The 19,432-nt window shown below is 33.6% G+C and overlaps 3 protein-coding genes across 3 annotated transcripts; 1 reads left to right on the forward strand and 2 right to left on the reverse strand.

Annotated features, from left to right (window-relative positions):
- Positions 1-13: 13 nt before the first annotated feature.
- On the reverse strand, positions 14-2,612 carry LOC105962555 (ras-related protein RABA2a). The gene is made up of 2 exons (XM_012986868.2): positions 2,347-2,612; positions 14-676 (listed from the first exon to the last, which is right to left on the reverse strand). The coding sequence occupies exons 1-2, from the start codon at positions 2,509-2,511 to the stop codon at positions 197-199; spliced, it is 645 nt and encodes a 214-aa protein (XP_012842322.1). The 5' UTR covers positions 2,512-2,612; the 3' UTR covers positions 14-196.
- Positions 2,613-3,545: 933 nt separating this feature from the next.
- Positions 3,546-8,016, reverse strand: LOC105962535 (RNA-binding KH domain-containing protein). The gene is made up of 8 exons (XM_088814559.1): positions 7,804-8,016; positions 7,345-7,471; positions 6,688-6,773; positions 5,589-5,731; positions 5,064-5,201; positions 4,835-4,951; positions 4,207-4,350; positions 3,546-4,119 (listed from the first exon to the last, which is right to left on the reverse strand). The coding sequence occupies exons 2-8, from the start codon at positions 7,440-7,442 to the stop codon at positions 3,961-3,963; spliced, it is 885 nt and encodes a 294-aa protein (XP_088670685.1). The 5' UTR covers positions 7,443-7,471; positions 7,804-8,016; the 3' UTR covers positions 3,546-3,960.
- A 2,278-nt stretch (positions 8,017-10,294) lies between these two features.
- Positions 10,295-19,140, forward strand: LOC105962554 (regulator of nonsense transcripts UPF3). Its single transcript, XM_012986867.2, has 13 exons — positions 10,295-10,757; positions 12,236-12,342; positions 12,601-12,696; positions 12,789-12,887; positions 13,033-13,112; positions 13,993-14,106; positions 14,862-15,009; positions 15,852-15,925; positions 17,180-17,603; positions 17,776-17,862; positions 18,196-18,317; positions 18,406-18,458; positions 18,635-19,140. The coding sequence occupies exons 1-12, from the start codon at positions 10,618-10,620 to the stop codon at positions 18,442-18,444; spliced, it is 1,530 nt and encodes a 509-aa protein (XP_012842321.2). The 5' UTR covers positions 10,295-10,617; the 3' UTR covers positions 18,445-18,458; positions 18,635-19,140.
- The last annotated feature ends 292 nt before the right edge of the window (positions 19,141-19,432 follow it).

Genomic DNA, 19,432 nt, shown 5'->3' on the forward strand with positions numbered 1-19,432 from the left:
GACTCGAAATCGATTCAAATGTAATAAATACTATATATCGTCACTGGAAAAGCAAATACAACTCATACAAATCGACATACACAGAAAGTCTCGAATCGAGTAGCAAAAAACCTTTTAAGCACGAGACTAATACGAAGATTGAAATCAATATATAGGGAAAAGAAAGGAAAAAAAAAAAAAAAACAAAGCAGGTAACTTATGAAGAGCAGCAAGCTTTCTTTGTGTTGGTTTCTTGAGGGCCCACAACAAGAGTCTTCCCTTCTTTGATGCCACTTGGCGCAGGCTCATTCGACGAGAGAGATTTCTTACTAATGATTCGATAAATCTCCGAAAGAATTGTCTGAAAAGATTTCTCCACGTTAGTAGCTTCTAGAGCTGATGTTTCGACGAACGAAAGCCCCTCTTTTTCTGCAAAAACTTGAGCATCCTCTGTGGCGACGGCTCTAAGGTGTTTGAGATCGGTTTTGTTTCCTATGAGCATGATTACGATATTTGCGTCCGCGTGGTCACGCAGCTCCTTCAACCATCGACTCACGTTCTCGAACGTCGTTTGTTTTGTCGTATCGTATACGAGAATGGCTCCAAGGGCACCGCGGTAATACGCACTTGTTATGGCTCTGTATCTCTCTTGGCCCGCTGTATCCCATATTTGAGCCTTCACTGTTCTTCCTTCAACCTACATATATATATGGTTGACGAAAAATAAGCAAACAAAATAAAATAAAATAATAATAAGTCGTATTGATTGACTGTTTGCTTTTCTAACCAAACCAGAAGTCAAATGAGAAAACGAAAAAACTGTTGTGAACAAATAAAAGGATACAAACTAAAGCTACATGTCTACAACCAGTATCTAAACTCAACGATATAGCAGACGCGTTGATGCACTGTACGTTCAATCCAGTATTATTTTTTTCCCAAATCGAGGAGAATTTTTGGGAAGTCTAACAACTTAATCGATCAATACAGTTTCGTACATTTATCTGTTTAAGAAGTTGAAGTGCAATAACCTTCTCACGCGTAGAGCACCGAACTTCGAATTAACCTCCAGAAGTTACAAATATTAGTTCGGTGTATCTTTGATATGGTTCTTATGAATTGCTAGAAACTAAAACACGGGCCATTGCCAATAAGCTGATAGTTACAAGGGTTCCATCCAAATACTAATTGTAGATAGATAGTCAACACGGTATGCATGTAGTTTCACATACTACTATGCGTTCATTATAACCAAATCGAGAGTTTATACCTTTAGTTGACAAGTAACACAGAGTATGACAAGTCATGACAAAGATTAACTAGGCACAAGAATCAAACTTAATTATCAAGATTCTTTCTAGTCTGTATTTTACGGAAAGAAATTGCAAGAGGTTATCGTAAAGGATTCTTCTAATCCTTCAAATATTAAACCCAAGGACGAACAGAGGATACGATACAATCACGTTCAATTTCGCATTCGAACCCTCTCTTCTTTTTAATCCAAACTTTACACCTCAAAATTCAAACCCTCGTTTATTGAATCAAGTGTTCTAAGTGATCCAGAAAGTACACAGTAGAATTGGTCAACCGTTGTTGCGCAAAATCGAGTAAATTTACCATAAAACCGAACGATAACCAGCCCATCTAACATCAGATCCAATAAAAAGAATCTGAAAAGCCCCATATAGATAATAACATCCAAGAATCCATTGAAAAAAACAAAATTGACTCAGCCTTGATAAATTACTTAAATAGTAAAAGAAAGCAACAAAGAACCCACTAATAGCCCTAAGAAAGAAACGACCAAATACGACGTAGTATAAAATACAATCACGTTCAATTTCGTATTCGAACCCTCTTTTTTAAAAACAATTCCAAACTTTACACCTCATAAATTCAAACCCCCATTTATTGAATCAAGTGTTCTAAGTCATCCAAAAATTACACAGTATAATTGGGCAAAATCAAGTAAACACCATTAACACCGAACGATAACTAGCCCATCTAACATCAAATCCAAAAAAGAGAAAAAAAATCTGAAAAGCCCCATATAGATAATAACATCCAATAATCCATTAAAAAAAATAAAAAAAATTTGACTCAGCCCTAATAAATTACTTAAATAGTAAGAGAAAGCAACAAAGAACCCTAAGAAACAACCAAATACGACGTCGTGTCACGAACCCAACAGAAAAAATGACGCACAATTTCACCACATTCTGAAATCGACAAAACCTAAAAACAAGAGAAAACCAACCCCCACTAAAAAAGATCGCAACTTTATTTCGAATTTCCCCCAAAACATTATCGAAATCGGTAAAAATCAGAAGAAAAAATGGTGGAAATGGGGAATAGGGAAATTGGGACCTGGAGAGTACGGGTGGCGAATTCGACGCCGATGGTGGATTTGGATTCCAAGCAGAACTCGTTTCTGGTGAATCGGGATAGGAGATTGGATTTTCCGACGCCGGAATCGCCGATTAATACGACCTTGAACAAGTAATCGTACTCATCGTCCGGTCTCCTCGCCATAGCTTTTTCTTCACCCTGTTGAATCGGTCTTCCTCTGGAATCAAAAACAAAAATAAAAATTATTATATTTTATTATTATAGAAATTATTACAAAACCAATTATTGTTTTTTTTCTTTTTTTTTTTTTTTTTTTTTAACAGACATGCCTATTGGGAAGTGGGGGGGGGGGGGGTGTAAATTGTGAAATTACTTAAATGCCCCTCTTAATATTTTCTTGAAATGTTTAAATTTGTTTTTTATTTTCATTCAAATATTTGAATTTCTGGCAAAAATTCTATTAAATTTTTAGGTATTTGAAATTTGTGAATGAAATGATTTGTTAGATTATATAAGTATTAATTATGACTTATGCAAATGAATAAATGGATTTAGATATTTCACTAAGTACAGTTTCAAGGCGTTCGTCGTTTATTAATTGAATTTCGTGAGTATCGTAAATACCAATATGTAAAATGGATAATATTTGTGTTACATTTAGATTGATAATTTTGAATTTTAGCCAATAATTCCTCATCAACTGAATTTTAAATGTACTGTCACGATAAATAAATTTTAAGAAAAAAGTTCTAAATTGACAAGTAAAGATTTGAAACTATTTAACTAATTCAAACAAAAATGATTTATTATTAAAAAGAATAAATAAATATTAAATAAAAAAAGCTTAGGTTAGTATTGTATCAAGCTAGGGGTGCAAATTGGATTATCTCCGCTAATTTCGATCCAAAAATATTGGAATTTAGAGCCATACTTTCTCAACCTGATTTTTTTTTTGAAACGGAAATTAGAACACACTTTTTACTTTCGAAAAAAATTGATTTTTTTCGAAAACGTAACATCCGATTTGCCACGTGTATATCAACGTAATAAAACCTATCAACTAATATATGAATAGCATCTATTTGACAATTTAATGCAACAAAAAATGCCACAACTATCAACATACAAATTACAAAGTACCACCATCCACATTAAAAAAAAAAAAAAAAAAAAAAAAATAATAATAATAATAATAATAATAATAATAATAATAATAATAATAATTAAGCAAAAATATATAGAGTCAAAATGTAATTTCCTGATAATGTCTGCTGGAATTACTTAGAGCCAAAAATTCAGCTATAACACATAGTAACAGCCTCTGTAAGTAGAGAAGTTCGCACAAAAACATTATTGCAACTATAAGTAGCTACCGAAAAAATAAACTCCGATTCTTCAAGTCAACGTAAGTATTACATCAAAAAATATATATATATAAGAAAGTAGTAAGATACGAGTTAACTCGACTGCAATCATCGCGGTCAAAAAAAGGCATATCCACAAACAGAGTCAGCAAATTCGCCAGCACATTTGGAACGGTCAAAATCGCAATGTGGGGTCCACAGAATCCGGACGGTCAAAATCTCACGAAGAAAAAAAAAAATCAAGAAAGTCAACGTGGGGCCCACAGAACTACCGGCCCGTTTTAGCTCGTTTCATAGCGGTGCTATTGAAAGGTGACATACTAGGGCTCATGCTAGGGCTCATGCTCGGGCTTTCTTCTCTGAAAGTCCCGTTTATCATAGCCAACTCTCTCAGCTGTTGCTTCTTGTAAACGTCCATTGATTCGTCCTGTGAGGGAGGGGGAATGTTAGAGTTACATGCGGGTGATTTAGGGTTTTTTGTTTTCAAAGTTTATGGTGATGAATTATTGCTTACCACGGGTTTTAGGAGGTTTTCGAGTATTGCGATTGCGTGTTCCAAACGGGCGTCCATTACATCTTCCGGAAACTCGGCTTCAACCAAGATGTGGAGTGGCTCGTTTAAGTGCTCGTATCCCGGTTTATCTTTTAGAGTCTCTTCCTATAAAATTCAAAAAATTAAAATTATAAAAAACAAAAAAAAAGGCAACGTATAAGTCCCAACTTAATAATTTTATTCAAATTTGAATGGATTCTTTACCAATTTAAGTAGAACACGAGAATGTCGGGAAACGTGTAAATAAAAACGTGTTTCTGTTTTTTCGAAAATTACGAAAATGCTCCAAAAAGTGTCTAACATGAGTAAGTGAGTATCCAAAAATTTGGGATTGTCTATAATATTCTTATACGCAGCATATAAATACATTTTGCATGGACAAGTTTGTTTCATGGGACGATTTAATAAATGTCGAGTGCGTGAAAAAATGTAAAATTCATACGAGTACGGAAAGGGAGATGTTACCAAGTACATCTCCAACCTTGATTATTGCAATGCGTACATAATTATCGTAAATATAAACTTTTTAACAATTAACATTATGGAATTGAAAGTAAGTAAAAAAATAAAATAATAATAAAGTCAATACCTTAAGGGAATCTTTCACGGATCCTTGACCCCGTATATATATTCGACAATCCGTCATTGCTTCGACCCTTTTCAAAGAATTCCCACGTGGTCCTAGAATTCTGCCAACAAAGTTAAACTGCATCGTCTTTTGAGTCAGTACAATAGTATCGATCGCTCTCTTAAAAATATAATAACTCACTTCAATAATAATTAGAAAAAATAAAAAATAAAAAATATATTAAACTTACATTTGGGTATTTTTCGACAGGAACATCTAATCGGAGTACCCTTTTGACAACTGGAGTGGTAGTAGGTGTACCCGGGACTACATTCCAGTTTAAAGACGATTGTTGAAATGGAGCCATTTTCTGGATGAGCTTATCTTCCTAATAAAAGTCGCATAACATTTGAATAAAAAAAAATCCAAAAAAAAAATTCTAATATATTTCGTTTACAGTTTAAAAGTATAATCGAGCAAAACCCGACGTAGCTTTGACCTTCAATTTAAAAATCCGAAACGAAGAAAAAAAGTTCAATAAAGCCTTCATTTTTTAGCTAAGTGATGCACTTTCTTGAAATAGATAAAAATTATCGAGGTATGCAAATTGTAGCGACTTTTGCATGATTCTGAGGAGTAGATAAAGTCGAACGTATACGAATAATGCTTAATGAGTAATGAAACAACAGAAAACACGAATAATAGATATCAAAAAAGAGAAAATTATCATGTATAGATGTAGATAAGACGTGTTAAAAAAAAAAAAAATTATTACCTCAGTTTGCATCGGATTCCATGTCATCATATTCATCTGCCTTCCGTTGGGCTGTGGGCCCATTGACCTGTAAGGATTATCGTGCCCTATTCTTTCAAGTTCCGCAATCTGATTCGAAAGCATTCCCGATACTCTCATGATTTCTGCAAAAGTAGAAAAAAATTACGAAATTCAATAAATATATAATTCCAATGCAGCTATCTATAAATAATGTGTTGAAATAGCTAAATAATCATTAAACATAACTTTGAAGATGTAACTCGTTTGCTTAACAAATGACGTGATTCGATTCTCAAAAGGACACGGTAGCTACATAATCTTAAACTAGTGTAATAATTAGGATTTCTTTGTACTTACTATAAAGAAAGCCTATTTTCAACGTTCATCGTCACGTGTATTTCTCTGTGGCCAATAATAGTAACTAACTATATGTGATATATAGGCATTAATTATAATTTACTACAAATATATTGTTATATAGACTGCATGAACTCGAAACGGTAAATTTTACAATAAAATTAAAATTTGTGTAACCTTCATATAGAACTGAATTCAGATTCTCATCTATGGTAAGATGCTTTCGAAATAGAAGAACGAAAAACTAATAATAACCATAGTTCAGCTCTGTTACAAATCCTTTTTTTCCGCAAGATTATCGGTTCCGATTCCAAGTTTTAATATATCGATTCTTTTTTCCCTAAATTCTACGATTAGCCTGCCAATTACGAAATATACGTAAGCTCGAAAGTAAAAAAGATATCGATGACTTATGTTCTTTGGAGCCTACGATATTTTTAGTCCAATCCGAACTACATCGTCGTTATATCCAAAATACACAATTCACGTTTTCCATGTTGTGAAACGAGATCTTCGATCTTCGATTAAATATATTTGGCAATTCTTTTCATGGTAATATCCGACTATTTTTTTAATCGTAGCTTCTCAAATCAACCCTAAAAGGCATCTTCAGAATCTCCTGTTTGGGATCAATTCAAGCAACTAAGTTGACTGAAAAGTGTTGGACAATAAACTATGTCGATCGAGAGATAATTGATCAATACGAATATACATATATAGATATATACATTATATATATAACCTTGATTCAAAAGTCTGCTGCAAACTGGAAGAATCTGCATAAACAGTCCTAGCGTTTGTCTCTCTGCCAATAGATCAGCCAAATATCTGCCAGCATGGAAAAAATATTCATAATTATCGAAAAATTTACCGTTTCGCGTAATATCGAACCATTTCTAATTTAGTTCAACTCGTCCGTCACTAGACATAACAAAAACCTCGTAGAACAAGAAAATAAAGAAGGGAGCAAGAAAGCTTTAGAAATGAATTGTTTCGTCATCCAAAGCTGCATCTCGATGCAAAAGTTAAAAACGGAACCGGTGTAGCGATTCACATCGTAACCAAGAATCATCATCCACCACTCACAAAATATAACAATAAAACCTTTCAATACAAAATCATCTACGAATCAGCCGAACGGGATTGCTTGAAACAACAAAACTCCACGAAGATGCGACACTCCAGTCAGTCATTAGATCAAACACCTCATATGCGATAATGCGAACCATTTTTTATTCTAAAAACACTCACACTGACAAACTCGAACCAAATTCAAAGACGATTTTTATTCTAAAAACACTCACACAGACAAACTCGAACCAAATTCAAAGACGACAGCAAATCACATTCGACAAAACAAACGAAAAACGATTAAAAGAAGGGCCGATAAAATCCTTGCCTTTCGCGATCTGTGAGAGACGAAGACCTCTGAATTGGACTATGGAGGTTTGTTGGAGCGTACTGAAAGTAACTCCCGGCCGGGATTCTGTTCTCCATTACACCCAACAAATTCAATTTCTACAAACCTGCAAAAAAAACCACCATATATATATATATATATATAATCAATCTGTTATTCAAGAAAACACAAATCCTACTACCCATTAAACAAAATGGTCAACCAAAATGAAAACATACAAAGAGAACCCTTTATTTTTTTACATAGTTCAAGAATCAAGAATCAAGCTACCCAAATAGATGAATAAATAGATACACAAGAAGATAGCGATATGATATACAGAAATACAGATATACATATATATATATATATATATATATATATATATATATATATATATATATATATATATATATATATATATGATACAGAAAGGCGAATGTGGAATAAAGATTCGACCTTTGATTCCCCCTCTTATGGGGAACTCTATAATTGCTGTGGGAGAAGATGGAAAATGACTGCTGAAGAAAGAAACCCCTACTTAACAGAGGTGTGGTGGATTCTTTGCTTTATACTGTGTGTGTGTGTGAGTGTGTGTGTGTGGTGTGTGTGTGTTTTTGTGTGCAAAAATCATTGGATTTGTTGCACTTTTGTGCGTGTGTGTGTGTGTGAGGAGTTTAGATATGATGGTGATCTCTCATATTATATAATAAAGAAAATTAGGTTTATTATTATTATTATTATTATTATTATTATTATTATTATTATTATTATTATTATTATTATTATTATTATTATTATTATTTATGTAACTTTAAAGAAAATTATAATATTAATTAAAAAAAATTCTGTATTACTAATATTTTCGCAATTTTTTTTTAATTGTGTTTTTATTTTGATTTACTTAACTTTTTAGGGTTGACTGAATAAAAAAAGAAGTATAGTATAAATAATCATTTCGGTCCACTTTTTGTTGCATTTTCAAGAATTAGTATTTGATTTTTTCATTAAATTAATTCAAGCAATATTAATAATTGTTGTTACATATCTTTTTTTTATTTAAAACCCATTATTATAAGGAGGTCAAATTTTATTGAATATTAATTATTATTAGTTAGCCAAATAATTTGACAAGTTGTTATAATGCACAATTTAAGCTGCAATTTCTCCAATTTGACAATATAATATATTTTTTTTATTATAGTATTGATGAAATATGGATGATATATCAAGAAAAAAAAAATTAGGGTATACTATTGACACTTTGGGTAAATGAAAATGACTTCAAAATTAGGTCAAAAACATATTAATCTTTAAGAAAAAAACCATAAATAATTATCTAAATATTTTTCACATAAGATTTTGATATTTTATAATATGAATAATAAATAAAAATAATGAAAAAAATATTATTACGTGGTGACGATGGAGTCAACTAAAATTAAACAATTGCATAATTTGGCATTGAATCTTGGTAATCTATTTGAAATTAGTTAGGTAACCATTATGATTTTTTTGAATACTCAAGTCAACTCAAATAAATTTTTTTGCATAGAATCTTAATAATATTATTTGAAATTAAATTGCAAAAAAGATGGATTACTAATACTTGGGATTAGTGTCATGGATTTAACTTTTAAGGCATCAATTAAGCCCAATTAGGCCTTGGGGGCAAAATATGTAATTTTGGGTACTAAATCTGTGAAATAGATTTTTTTGATGGGCGTAAAAATATTATTTAATAAATTGAAGCTGGGTTTTTTTGTTCAAACAAACTTTTTATTGAGATTTTCGTAATAGTCGTCTTAATTGTGTACTAAATCTGTGAAATGGGAAAAAAATGAGGAAACACGTCATTGAACACACGCGCTCCCATCTATTTTATTTATTCACTAATAGTCCCTCATCTTAGTAATTAGTTTCAATTTAGTCCTTCATGTTCCAATTGTCTCGTTATCACCCTTCAATTCTATAATCTATCTCAATATAGTTCTTTGTTGTATACTTTAGTTAACTTTAACATAATCTTTTATTTATTTGATAGAATATTATATTCTTATAATTATTTTTAATAAACTTTAAGTAAATTAATAATAACTAGAAAAAGATATATAATTGAATTAGTTTTTTTAATATTAACATAAGATGATAAAGTATATAACTAAATTTTTGATAGAGAATATATTTAAATGACATATTATAATTATTTAAATACGTTTCTAATTCAACTCATATATTTACAAAATAAATGATTCGTTTTATATTAATATAAATTAATATTATTTCGTAAAAATAGTAATTTTAGAGCAACTCCAATGGAGAAATTAAATGAGAAATTAAATGGTATAACTTCTATTCTATGCTCCAAAACTTAAAATTTCATCTCTAGTGGAGGAATTAAATTGGTAGTTATTTTGATATTCAACTTTCGGAGATGCAAAAATGCATCATGAAAAAAGAAGTATCAAAATATTAAGTACCTAAAAAACCTATCATGAATTGGCACATGTCAGATTTAAATATATTTACGTTTATATTTAAATTTTGATAATCCATTTAATGCTTGCGGTTGGAGTCAGTGAGTATCAATATAATAAAACGAGCATTAAATTAAAATTTAATGATCCATTTAATGTTTTAATAGTTGCAAATATTATTTTTAAATTACAACTTTATTATTTATCGAAAAAACTCATAATTTATAAAAAATAATTCTAAAAATGGAATATTCATTCGTTTTAAAAAGATTCGGTTAAAGTTAACAGTCTTATACATACACCAAGGAGTGATAATGAGATTGATTATAGAAATGAAGGATGAAAAGGAGACAATTGAGATATTAGGGAGTAAAGTGGAACTAAATATGAAGACGAGGGACCATTTATGAGACTTGGCTTATTTATTTTTCCTTTTTTTCTCTAAAAAAAATAATAAAAAATATATATATATTGTGTATCACAGTATGTTTGCTTACACAGGCGCACAAAATCCCATTTCGTCACTCTCTCCCCAATTCATAAATTCTCTCTCTAAATTTCCTCTTCCGACTTTTTTTTTTCTCTCTCTACCCTTTTCTGCATGGCCAATTGGAAACCCGAATTCCGGAATTAGGGCTATTCGAGAAACATAATCACGGCTGGATGCTGCAAACCGCGTTCGGAAGATGTAATTCCCGGGCATTCGAGAGGGTATTTCGGCTGGAACTGAAGTTAATTGAAGAGTATTTTTCATAGCTGTTAACTGTAGAATCGGTGTTAGGGTTTTTTGTTTGGCATGAAGGGCCCGTTAGATCGAACGAAGGTGGTGCTGCGGCACTTGCCCCCAACAATTTCTCAGTCAAACCTGGTCGAGCATGTTGATTCTCGGTTTTCCGGGCGCTACCATTGCATCGCCTTTCGCCCTGGAAATCCCAGGTGTGGTTTTATCTTCTTCCCTTTTTTTTTTTTTTTTTTTTCTTATTCACCTTGGATGTTACTGAAGTTTTTCGTTTTTGTTTATTTATTTCAAGATTTTATTTTTCTCTTGTCAAATTATTCGTGCAAAATGTGTATGTTAGTGTGAAAGCTTATTCTTAGTTTTGGTTATATATATATATTTTTGGTTGTGTTTCCTGGCAAGGTTCTATGTTGTGCATTTGATTGATTGGGTGATGTTTCTTTAGTTTTAGGAAGTTAAGGATTTAAGGGGATAGGTTTGGGGCAGGCATGCAAGTTTCATACATGTATTTGTTTCTTTAATGCCGGCAAGCGATCATGGTTCTTAATACTATGATCAGGTAGATTTATGTTTCTCAGTTTGGTGGTTTGGATTGTCAGTCAACTAAGATCATGACACTGTCAGTTGGTTTTGTCACTGATTTTTCATTTGTTAGATCTCACAAAATCTTCGGAGCTAATGAAAGAAGTTTGTCTTTATCTCGCACTTTATCACGATGGCATAAACTGTGCGTTTGGTATCAGAATAACGCTGCAACTATGAGGTTATCCGTTGTGATATTGTTGCACACGTGTATGAGTGGGTTTAGCGTGCCAGTTGGATCCTGTGGGACCACTGGAAATGAAATCCCTATTATTTGTTTGGAGATTGTAGAAGAGTATGGATACTTTTATGTATGTTTAAGTATTCTACGTGGCATATAATTTATTGGAAAATATGGGATGTATGAATAAATGCGTAGCGGCAAGCAGTGAATGTATGACAGCTGGGATATGAGGACAAAAAGAGTTGGGTGGAGAACTCATAGCTGTTTTTTTACGCTTGCTGCCATTTTTGGCACCCGCTTATCTTTCGGTTTGGTGGACACGTGTTGCATCAATGTCTTGCTTCTTCATATTTCTTTTTTAACAATCACTGGACGTTTTATGTGATTGAGTCCAACATGCTCAAGAGTTTCTTCTGTTATCTTTTCGTACACATTTGTGAATCCCCTTTCTCATTTTCTAGTGCCATTTTACTAGAGTTTGTAAATATGCCATATTTTCGTATACGCGTTTGTGAATCCCCTTTCTCATTTGTAGTGCCATTTGATTAGAGTTCGTAAATATGCCATAAAAGGTGCAAGGAAGGTGATGGATGATGTATTGATGTTTATGACATAAGAACATACTTTTTTTTCTTTTTCATTTTCCTATTTCAGACATGGAAATGTTTCCTGATTTTAGAATATTAAGCACCGTTTAATTAAAATATTGGGGTCTTCAGCCATAAGTACTTTCACATTATTGTTGATTTGGTTCTTTTTTTAAAATTAATATATATTCGAAAGTGCTTATTAGTCTGAATGTTAATCTTTATTCCATATTTCTTCCCCCACATTATTTTTTTTGCTCAACTGAAGTATATGAAATTTCAAGGTTATTCACACTCTGAAACTTTATGTTCATCTTTGCAGCCAGAAGCATTTAACGCATTCTAGAGCTTACATCAACTTTAATAGGCCAGAAGATGTAATCGAGTTTGCTGAGTTTTTTAATGGCCATGTCTTCGTCAATGAGAAAGGTAACGTCCATGAGCTTAATTGAAACAATTGGCAAGGTGACTTGGTTATATCCTTATGCCTAAAGCATTGTATATTTTGCTTATCTGGGCTTTTGGGCTTTTACTATCCTTACATCATTTGCAAAGATGGCTAGTTTTTCATGCTACCTGGTTTGATGAAGCAAGCTCGGTTTTATTTGTAACTTCCTATCACATGTAAGATATTCTATGATTAGTTTTTTTTAATTGTCTGGATACTTGCTTCTACTTTATTTCCAGGGGCTCAATTTAAAGCAATTGTTGAGTATGCTCCTTCACAGCGTATTCCAAAACAATGGTCTAAGAAAGATGGTCGCGAAGGGACTATATTGAAAGGTGAATTTTTCATTTTCTCGTTTGCTGATTGCAAATGGCTTAGATGCTATCACATACTAACTTCAGTTCTTGTTCATTTGTTACAAGTCCAGATCCTGAATATCTGGAGTTCCTTGAATTACTTGCAAAGCCCGTGGAGAATCTGCCCAGTGCAGAGATACAGTTGGAGAGAAAAGAAGCTGCACGAGTAGGTCAGTCTTGAATATTTTTACACTCGTGCCTACTTAGTATCTAAGATATCAATTGATTTAATGAAGTTATACAATGGAAATACAGATGTATGTATGAGTAGCATTTTCATTTTTTTAGCTGAAATGAGTTCTCATTTTCTTTTAGGTGCTCCAAAGGTTCCTCCAGTAGTTACTCCTTTAATGGAATATGTTCGTCAGCAAAGAGCTGCAAAAGGTGGAGCTCGGGTAGGAAATCCTATCATTTTGCTTACTTAAACTGGCCCTTATAATTTTCCACTTAAGATATGTCTGAGAAGCTGAACTGTTATTTGAAAATAAATGTATTATTTCTATATAAGAATGTTTCTTGGTAGGATCCTTCAAATTATTGTATTCTTTTTTGCTTGCTCAGTTGGCAATTAAGTCTGTTAACCTTTCCGAAATAAGGTTGCCCAAGGTTATAAGATCATTTTCTATATTATAGTAGACAAAAAGGTGAATTATTGTCATTGTGATTTTCGGTACCAACTATAACTGCAAGGAGTCTCTGGTGATTCCAGGCTTTATGATAGGTTCATGATTGGTATTGACCTTTTTCTAGGTAAGGGATTTTAGTTATTGAGATGAAATGGGGATGATTATGAAGGAATAAAAATAACATGTTGTAAAGCTCTATGCTTGTAGTTATGGTTTTATCAATGAAAGTTCCCATTTTCTGGTGGTTCTTTTGATCATAAATCCATTTCTTCTGCAAAAGCTATCTTCTTGGATTATAACTTCTTAAAGTCGCCAACAAAATGTGGGAAACCGGCAGTTCGGCTGAGATATTTGTTGGTGTTCTTATCCATTATATCACCAGAAAATATGGGTCACAAATCATTTTAGTTCTTGTCATATTTTGAATTTATAGCTGGAGATCTAGTTTTCTTCTAGGTCGGGGGTCACAACCACACATATTATCTATCTCTGTGGTGAGCTTTTGATGACGACATTATCAATTGTATGTCTGTTACTTCTAATTTATTCCTGGATGGTAGTGGGACCACCTAATTCCTTTTTCTCCTGTTGTGGAACTCTTTGAGTAAGTTCTAACACAGTCCCCTATTTTCTTTGTAAATTTTTACAGAGAACCGTATTGAATGGAAAGTCAACAAGAGGAGTCACTGGAATATCATCTAGGAGTCCTATCTCAGGTTCTTCCAAAAGAGGCTCAGGAAAGAGGCGGACTTCTACCACTATGGTTAATGGTTTTTCAATATTTTTTTTTGAATCTCCAACTTCTTCAAGCTGCGTGCATCTATTTCATGTCTCAAAATTTGCCACGTATTCATTCATTTAATAAGAAAAAATGGCATTTGGCACTTGCTAGTTATAGAAGAACTTGAGGGAATGCCAAGACATGGGATGTGTAGGGAAGATAAATCAACCTTTTGAAATGACTTCTTATTTCACTCATGAAGAAGATGCAATCAATGACGTTTGTACTGCTTGATGTGCCTTTATTTTTTTTTATTTCCCTGCTGAACCCTTTACTCTATATGATTGCTGAACAATAGCATTTATATCTTGTTATAGAATTGCTGTTGTCCAGCATCTACTGCTGATGTTTGTGTTGAGTGTATCTTATATGCTTTAAAACAATGGTCAACAATGAACTGAAGCTTAATGCTGATTGATCTGTCAGTTTTAGTGACTAGATTTATTGTTGTCTACTTTAAACAATTTAGTTCACTGTATTGGGCTGTTTCTGATTTCTCCTATCCACTTGTTGCATCTAAATTGTTGGGTGTGACTTGTTTGTGGAACTGTTTAATGAACTTGATATTTCCTAAATAAATTGACCAGCTTTTTCTAATATCTTGTTTCATATGTTTGAGTTTGTTACATATGTGTCTGCATGTACTGAGAGAATTCAGAATAATAAGTGAGTTTCAATGCTTTACTAGATTGATCATTTTCATAAATTCATTTGTCTCTTAACTGTACTTTGCGCAGTATGTTATAAGAGACGGCTCCAAAGGTGTAGGTAGCAAGGATAAGACGCCATATTTATTGGTTCCTAAACAAGATGATCAACAGCTCATGGACAAGTCTGCCAATTTAGCAGCTGTCTCTGGAACTGATCCGTTGGAAGGGGAAAGTGGTAAGGTTAAATGTAGGAACTTATTTTAATCGGAGATAATTTAAATGTTTCCCACACCATTCTTATTTGTAGCTCTTCATAAGTGTCTGCAATTGTATACTGTACAACTAGATTTCTTAATTTCAAGCAACAGTTGTTCGGTATGTAGTTTTTAAGAGAATGTTGTGGCTAATGTATTGGGAGTACTGCATTATCTTGATGAACTCTCAGTGATTCCTTGTAGCTCTTTGCAAGAAAATCTCATAAACATCGTTATGGAATTGTGGCCATTGGACTCTGATATTCTTGGTTACATGCTTTTTGTTGCAGTTTGTTTTTTTCTATTTTGAGGGATTATGTGAAGTAGAGAACTAAATAATCAAGGGCAGACAGATTATGTATAGAAGTAATTAGGAAATGGGGAAAAGATCAATGAAGCGTGAATTTAATGCAATAAGGTGCTGAGAACCTGTTGAATTGGACGCAAAACCGGACAATTTGTTTTTTACATTGTTTTGTTGTAAATCAACTAGCTGATTTATCTTTTCGTGATACTATGTACTTGTATATGTATCTCAGATTCTTAGGACCTAGAAATTCAAGTCATAGATTTTTTATTTGCATCTTCACCTATTTCGAGTTGGTTTTTAGAAATGTCTAGCTGTCTTTCCAAGCTCATGCATATTTTTGATTTGGCCAAAAAACTAATTTAGGTTTAAGCTGTAAGGACACCAAGCTATCCTTTTGTCAGTTACCTAAGTTCGTCAGATTGAGAATGGTTGATTTCCCTCTTTAAGAATGTTGCTGTTGTGGTTCTTTATTTCTTAACTCTCAAGTCTTTTATGCTATTTGATTTGTTGTAGGAGACCTGGGATCCACTGGGATTGGGAAGAAGAAAATCCTGCTCCTGAAAGGAAATGAAAAAGAAATTTCTAATGTAAGCTGATTATAGCTCTGTTGCTATCATAAGTATGTTAGTAACTCTATATGTATTCAATTCCGTAAATGTTGCATGTTGAAGCTTTAGAAATTGCAATCATCAACCACTCAGGTGAGCTCATCTCTGGACTCTATTAAATAGTACATCAAACTTGACATTTAATGTGCGACTTTAAGCAGCTTCAACTGTTAAGTTTCTGTTTGATCCGCAGCTGTTCATCGCAACGTAATTGGATGTCTATCTGTTTGCAACATTTCTAAGGGACATTTCACCTATTCCAGTCATCCTTGGAGCACACGATGGGAGCTATTTTTACTTGAATCAGTTTTTTAACTTGAGAAAATAAATCATTTCCATCTCTAAGGCAATTTGAATTCCTCTTTGTTTGGCAAGAAGAATAATGAGTTTAGTGGCCATCCATATATTACTAGATAATTGGTTATTTTCCCTTGTTCAACACTTTTGCTTTAACATGTCAGACAAATATTTCTGCTTCTGAATTTGTCTAGCTATAGAGGTAACTCACATTTGAGGTTTTTTATCTACAGATTATCCACCTTTAAGAATGATATAGTCACCTCAAGTTCCTCTTTGAGATCTTACTAGCTTTTCAAACTGCATGGTTGACTAAATTAGCAAAAATGTGACGCCCTTTGGTTGAGAAGGCGTGTATGATTAGAGGAAACTTGTGTAACCTGTGGATAAGAATTGAACTCTGTGTTTCATAAAAACAGTATATTGTCCTTTGAGGAGAACCCTGTAAGCATACTCGGTTGAACTAAGTCGATTACTGTTAAGAACTTGCATACTGTTAGTAGAACACTTTGTCAGATAAGAGAGAAACAAGTAGCTGGCATTTTGTGTGAAGCATATGCTGGGCCTATCAAATAATAGGAAGTACTGCATACATAGCCTCTACTGGACAATATAGCAGAATTTGCTTAGATACCTTTTCTTAAGTTCAGCTATACCCTAGTAAAGTTCAGCAGAAACTTGAAAATCATCTCCATTGGGGCAAAGATTGCTCATTCGACGGTTGCTGATTCTGCACAACTTCGAAGGATCCTGAGTATCTATAGACTCCTGCATTGTCTCATGCACAACCGAATAAATTGTTACTAATATGAGACAAAATCCATTTGAATATGCTATAGTTATGATTTCTGTTACTGAGCTGTTAAATTTCTAGGTTATAGTGAGTGAAAAGGGGGGAAAAGAAAAACTTGATTTCTGTTTTTCCCAATTCTATAGGTTTCTGGTGCTTCATCACTGCAGCAGAATGCTGCAAGTCCTGCCAAAAATCTACATAGTTCAGCTCCTTTCAGACAGAATCAGAGACGTGAAACTGGTGGAAGGATAATAAGGACCATTCTTCTCAACAAAGATACTCGTCAAAATCAGCCACCAGTCGGGTCTCAAGAACTGCGAATCCAGAGTTCAAATCAAGACAGGGACAAAAGACCTCCTCGACCCCCAAGTGTGCAGTCATTTCAGAAAGAAAGAGAAGGTTTTCTTGAGGACAAAGTAGTCATTTCGGAAAAGCAGGAAAGGCGAACAAAGAAGCCTGATCGTGGTGTGTGGACTCCTCTTCGGCGTTCAGATGGATCACATGCAAGTGATGACTCGTTATCATCATCTGCTTCCCAGAACTCACAAACGTTGGATTCTGCAGAAGGTCAATTGACAATAACTTATTTTGGTTTTCGATAGGATAATAGATTGCGTTACTTTTCTAAAAATAATTAGTTTCATATTCCTCACCTCTTCGTGGAAATTATTAATTTTATTGGCTAATGCTCAAATCCAAGTTTTATATTAATCGTATGACTTTATCGGAACTCATGCAGACTTAAAAATCGAGATGCTGTCTGTCCGTGGTGGTGATCAAAGGCACATTGGAAGCGGTCGTGGCAGCCATTCTTCTGCTGACAATGGTGAGAAGTTTTGCTTATGTATTTTATACAGGGACGAGAGATGTGATTAACCTGCGAACTTAGGCCTTGTTTGGTTAGGGAGATTAGCCATGATTAACTAAATAATTGGACTTTGTTTGATGTTTGGTAAACCCAATAATTTCCCAGGTCGACCAGGAAATATTATGTTATCCCGCCTTATCATGTCTTTTAGGGAGTTTTTTTGTTGGACCTTCCGGGGTCCAATAAAACAAAATTGGGTTTTCGTTAGATTATTTAATCTTATCATTGACTAGTCCTATCTTGGCAACCAAACGAGGCCTTAGCGTACTGATGGTGTATGAGTTACTATAGGTTCTTATAGGCACGGGGGGCGTCGTGGTTCAGCTTATAACATGAAAGATACAGATGGCTCTTCAGTTGTGGATGCGAAATTCTCGAAGCGAGGAGGTGGTTCTGGTTATAGTTCCCATGAGGTACGCTTCCCATTTAGAATCTGCAATTTTCATTATCCTTCTGTTAAATGGTATCTTTTTTGTTAATTATTTTGTTTTACATTTGCAGAAACGAGTGTGGGTCCAAAAGTCCAGTCCCGGCTCTTAGTTTTGCTGTATATGGTAAACACTTCAATATCTTCTACTTCTGATACCTTTCTCCTTCGGGTTCGAACTTCAATTTGGATTCCAGAATATCAACTTATAACTATTTAATTTCGAAAACCACTCGAAGTGCGATATTCAATTTTCACAAACACAATGTTCTGAATTGTGATCTCATTTGGGTAATCGTGCAGTGCAATATTTTGGTCAAATACCATATTGACGGTGGCCGGAGCGCTCTCTCCCTCTCTCTTGATTGATAGAAATGCGAGCAGGGTTGATGAAGACAGACAAAGCTTGCTTGGAAAATCGAGGCACTTGAATATGTTCTTGAGTCGAAAAGGTCAGGAAATTAATTAAGAAAATGGATAAATAGTTTTTAATTACATAACACCACCATTCTCATCGGTGTCCCTATTATACTACTCGGTTGCAAGACTTTAAACTTGCAGTTCTTGCCGTCGATTGATTATCTGCTAAAAATCGAGATATATATAACTTGTTAGACGGACGAAAACTATCGATACAGATGATATGGAATGGTGTGTAGTATCAGGGTTAACTGCAATCGAGTTTGTTCGAGAGAGAGATTTGTAAGGTTTCCTTTTTACATGATTGATATGATACTAATTGTTATATATAGAATGAAAACTGAAGTTGGTGAATATTTGTTCAGGTCATTAAATATTCGCTTTTACAATTTTTCGGGGAATTTTTTGCAAACAGTTTCAACATATTTATGTTCGTAAAAATAAGGCCGCAGTTGTTTAGAATCCCACAAACTGCTTAGGGGAAAACCAAATCTAATTTTTCGCCAAAGTGAATTATTAAAAGACTGTTATACCCTTACTGCAGTTATTACTGAGAATATGTTTTGATAATGGCAATATTAGTAAATTCAAGTCTTTCTTTTTGTATGTTTGCGTAATTTTAGTAAGGTCTTCCTCTTAGAAATCTTAAAATTCCGAATACCGGCGACCTAAAAATAATTC

Source organism: Erythranthe guttata, chromosome 14 (genome assembly GCF_056151865.1).
Source record: "Erythranthe guttata isolate IM_541 chromosome 14, IM_541, whole genome shotgun sequence".
Classification (NCBI taxonomy): Eukaryota; Viridiplantae; Streptophyta; class Magnoliopsida; order Lamiales; family Phrymaceae; genus Erythranthe; species Erythranthe guttata.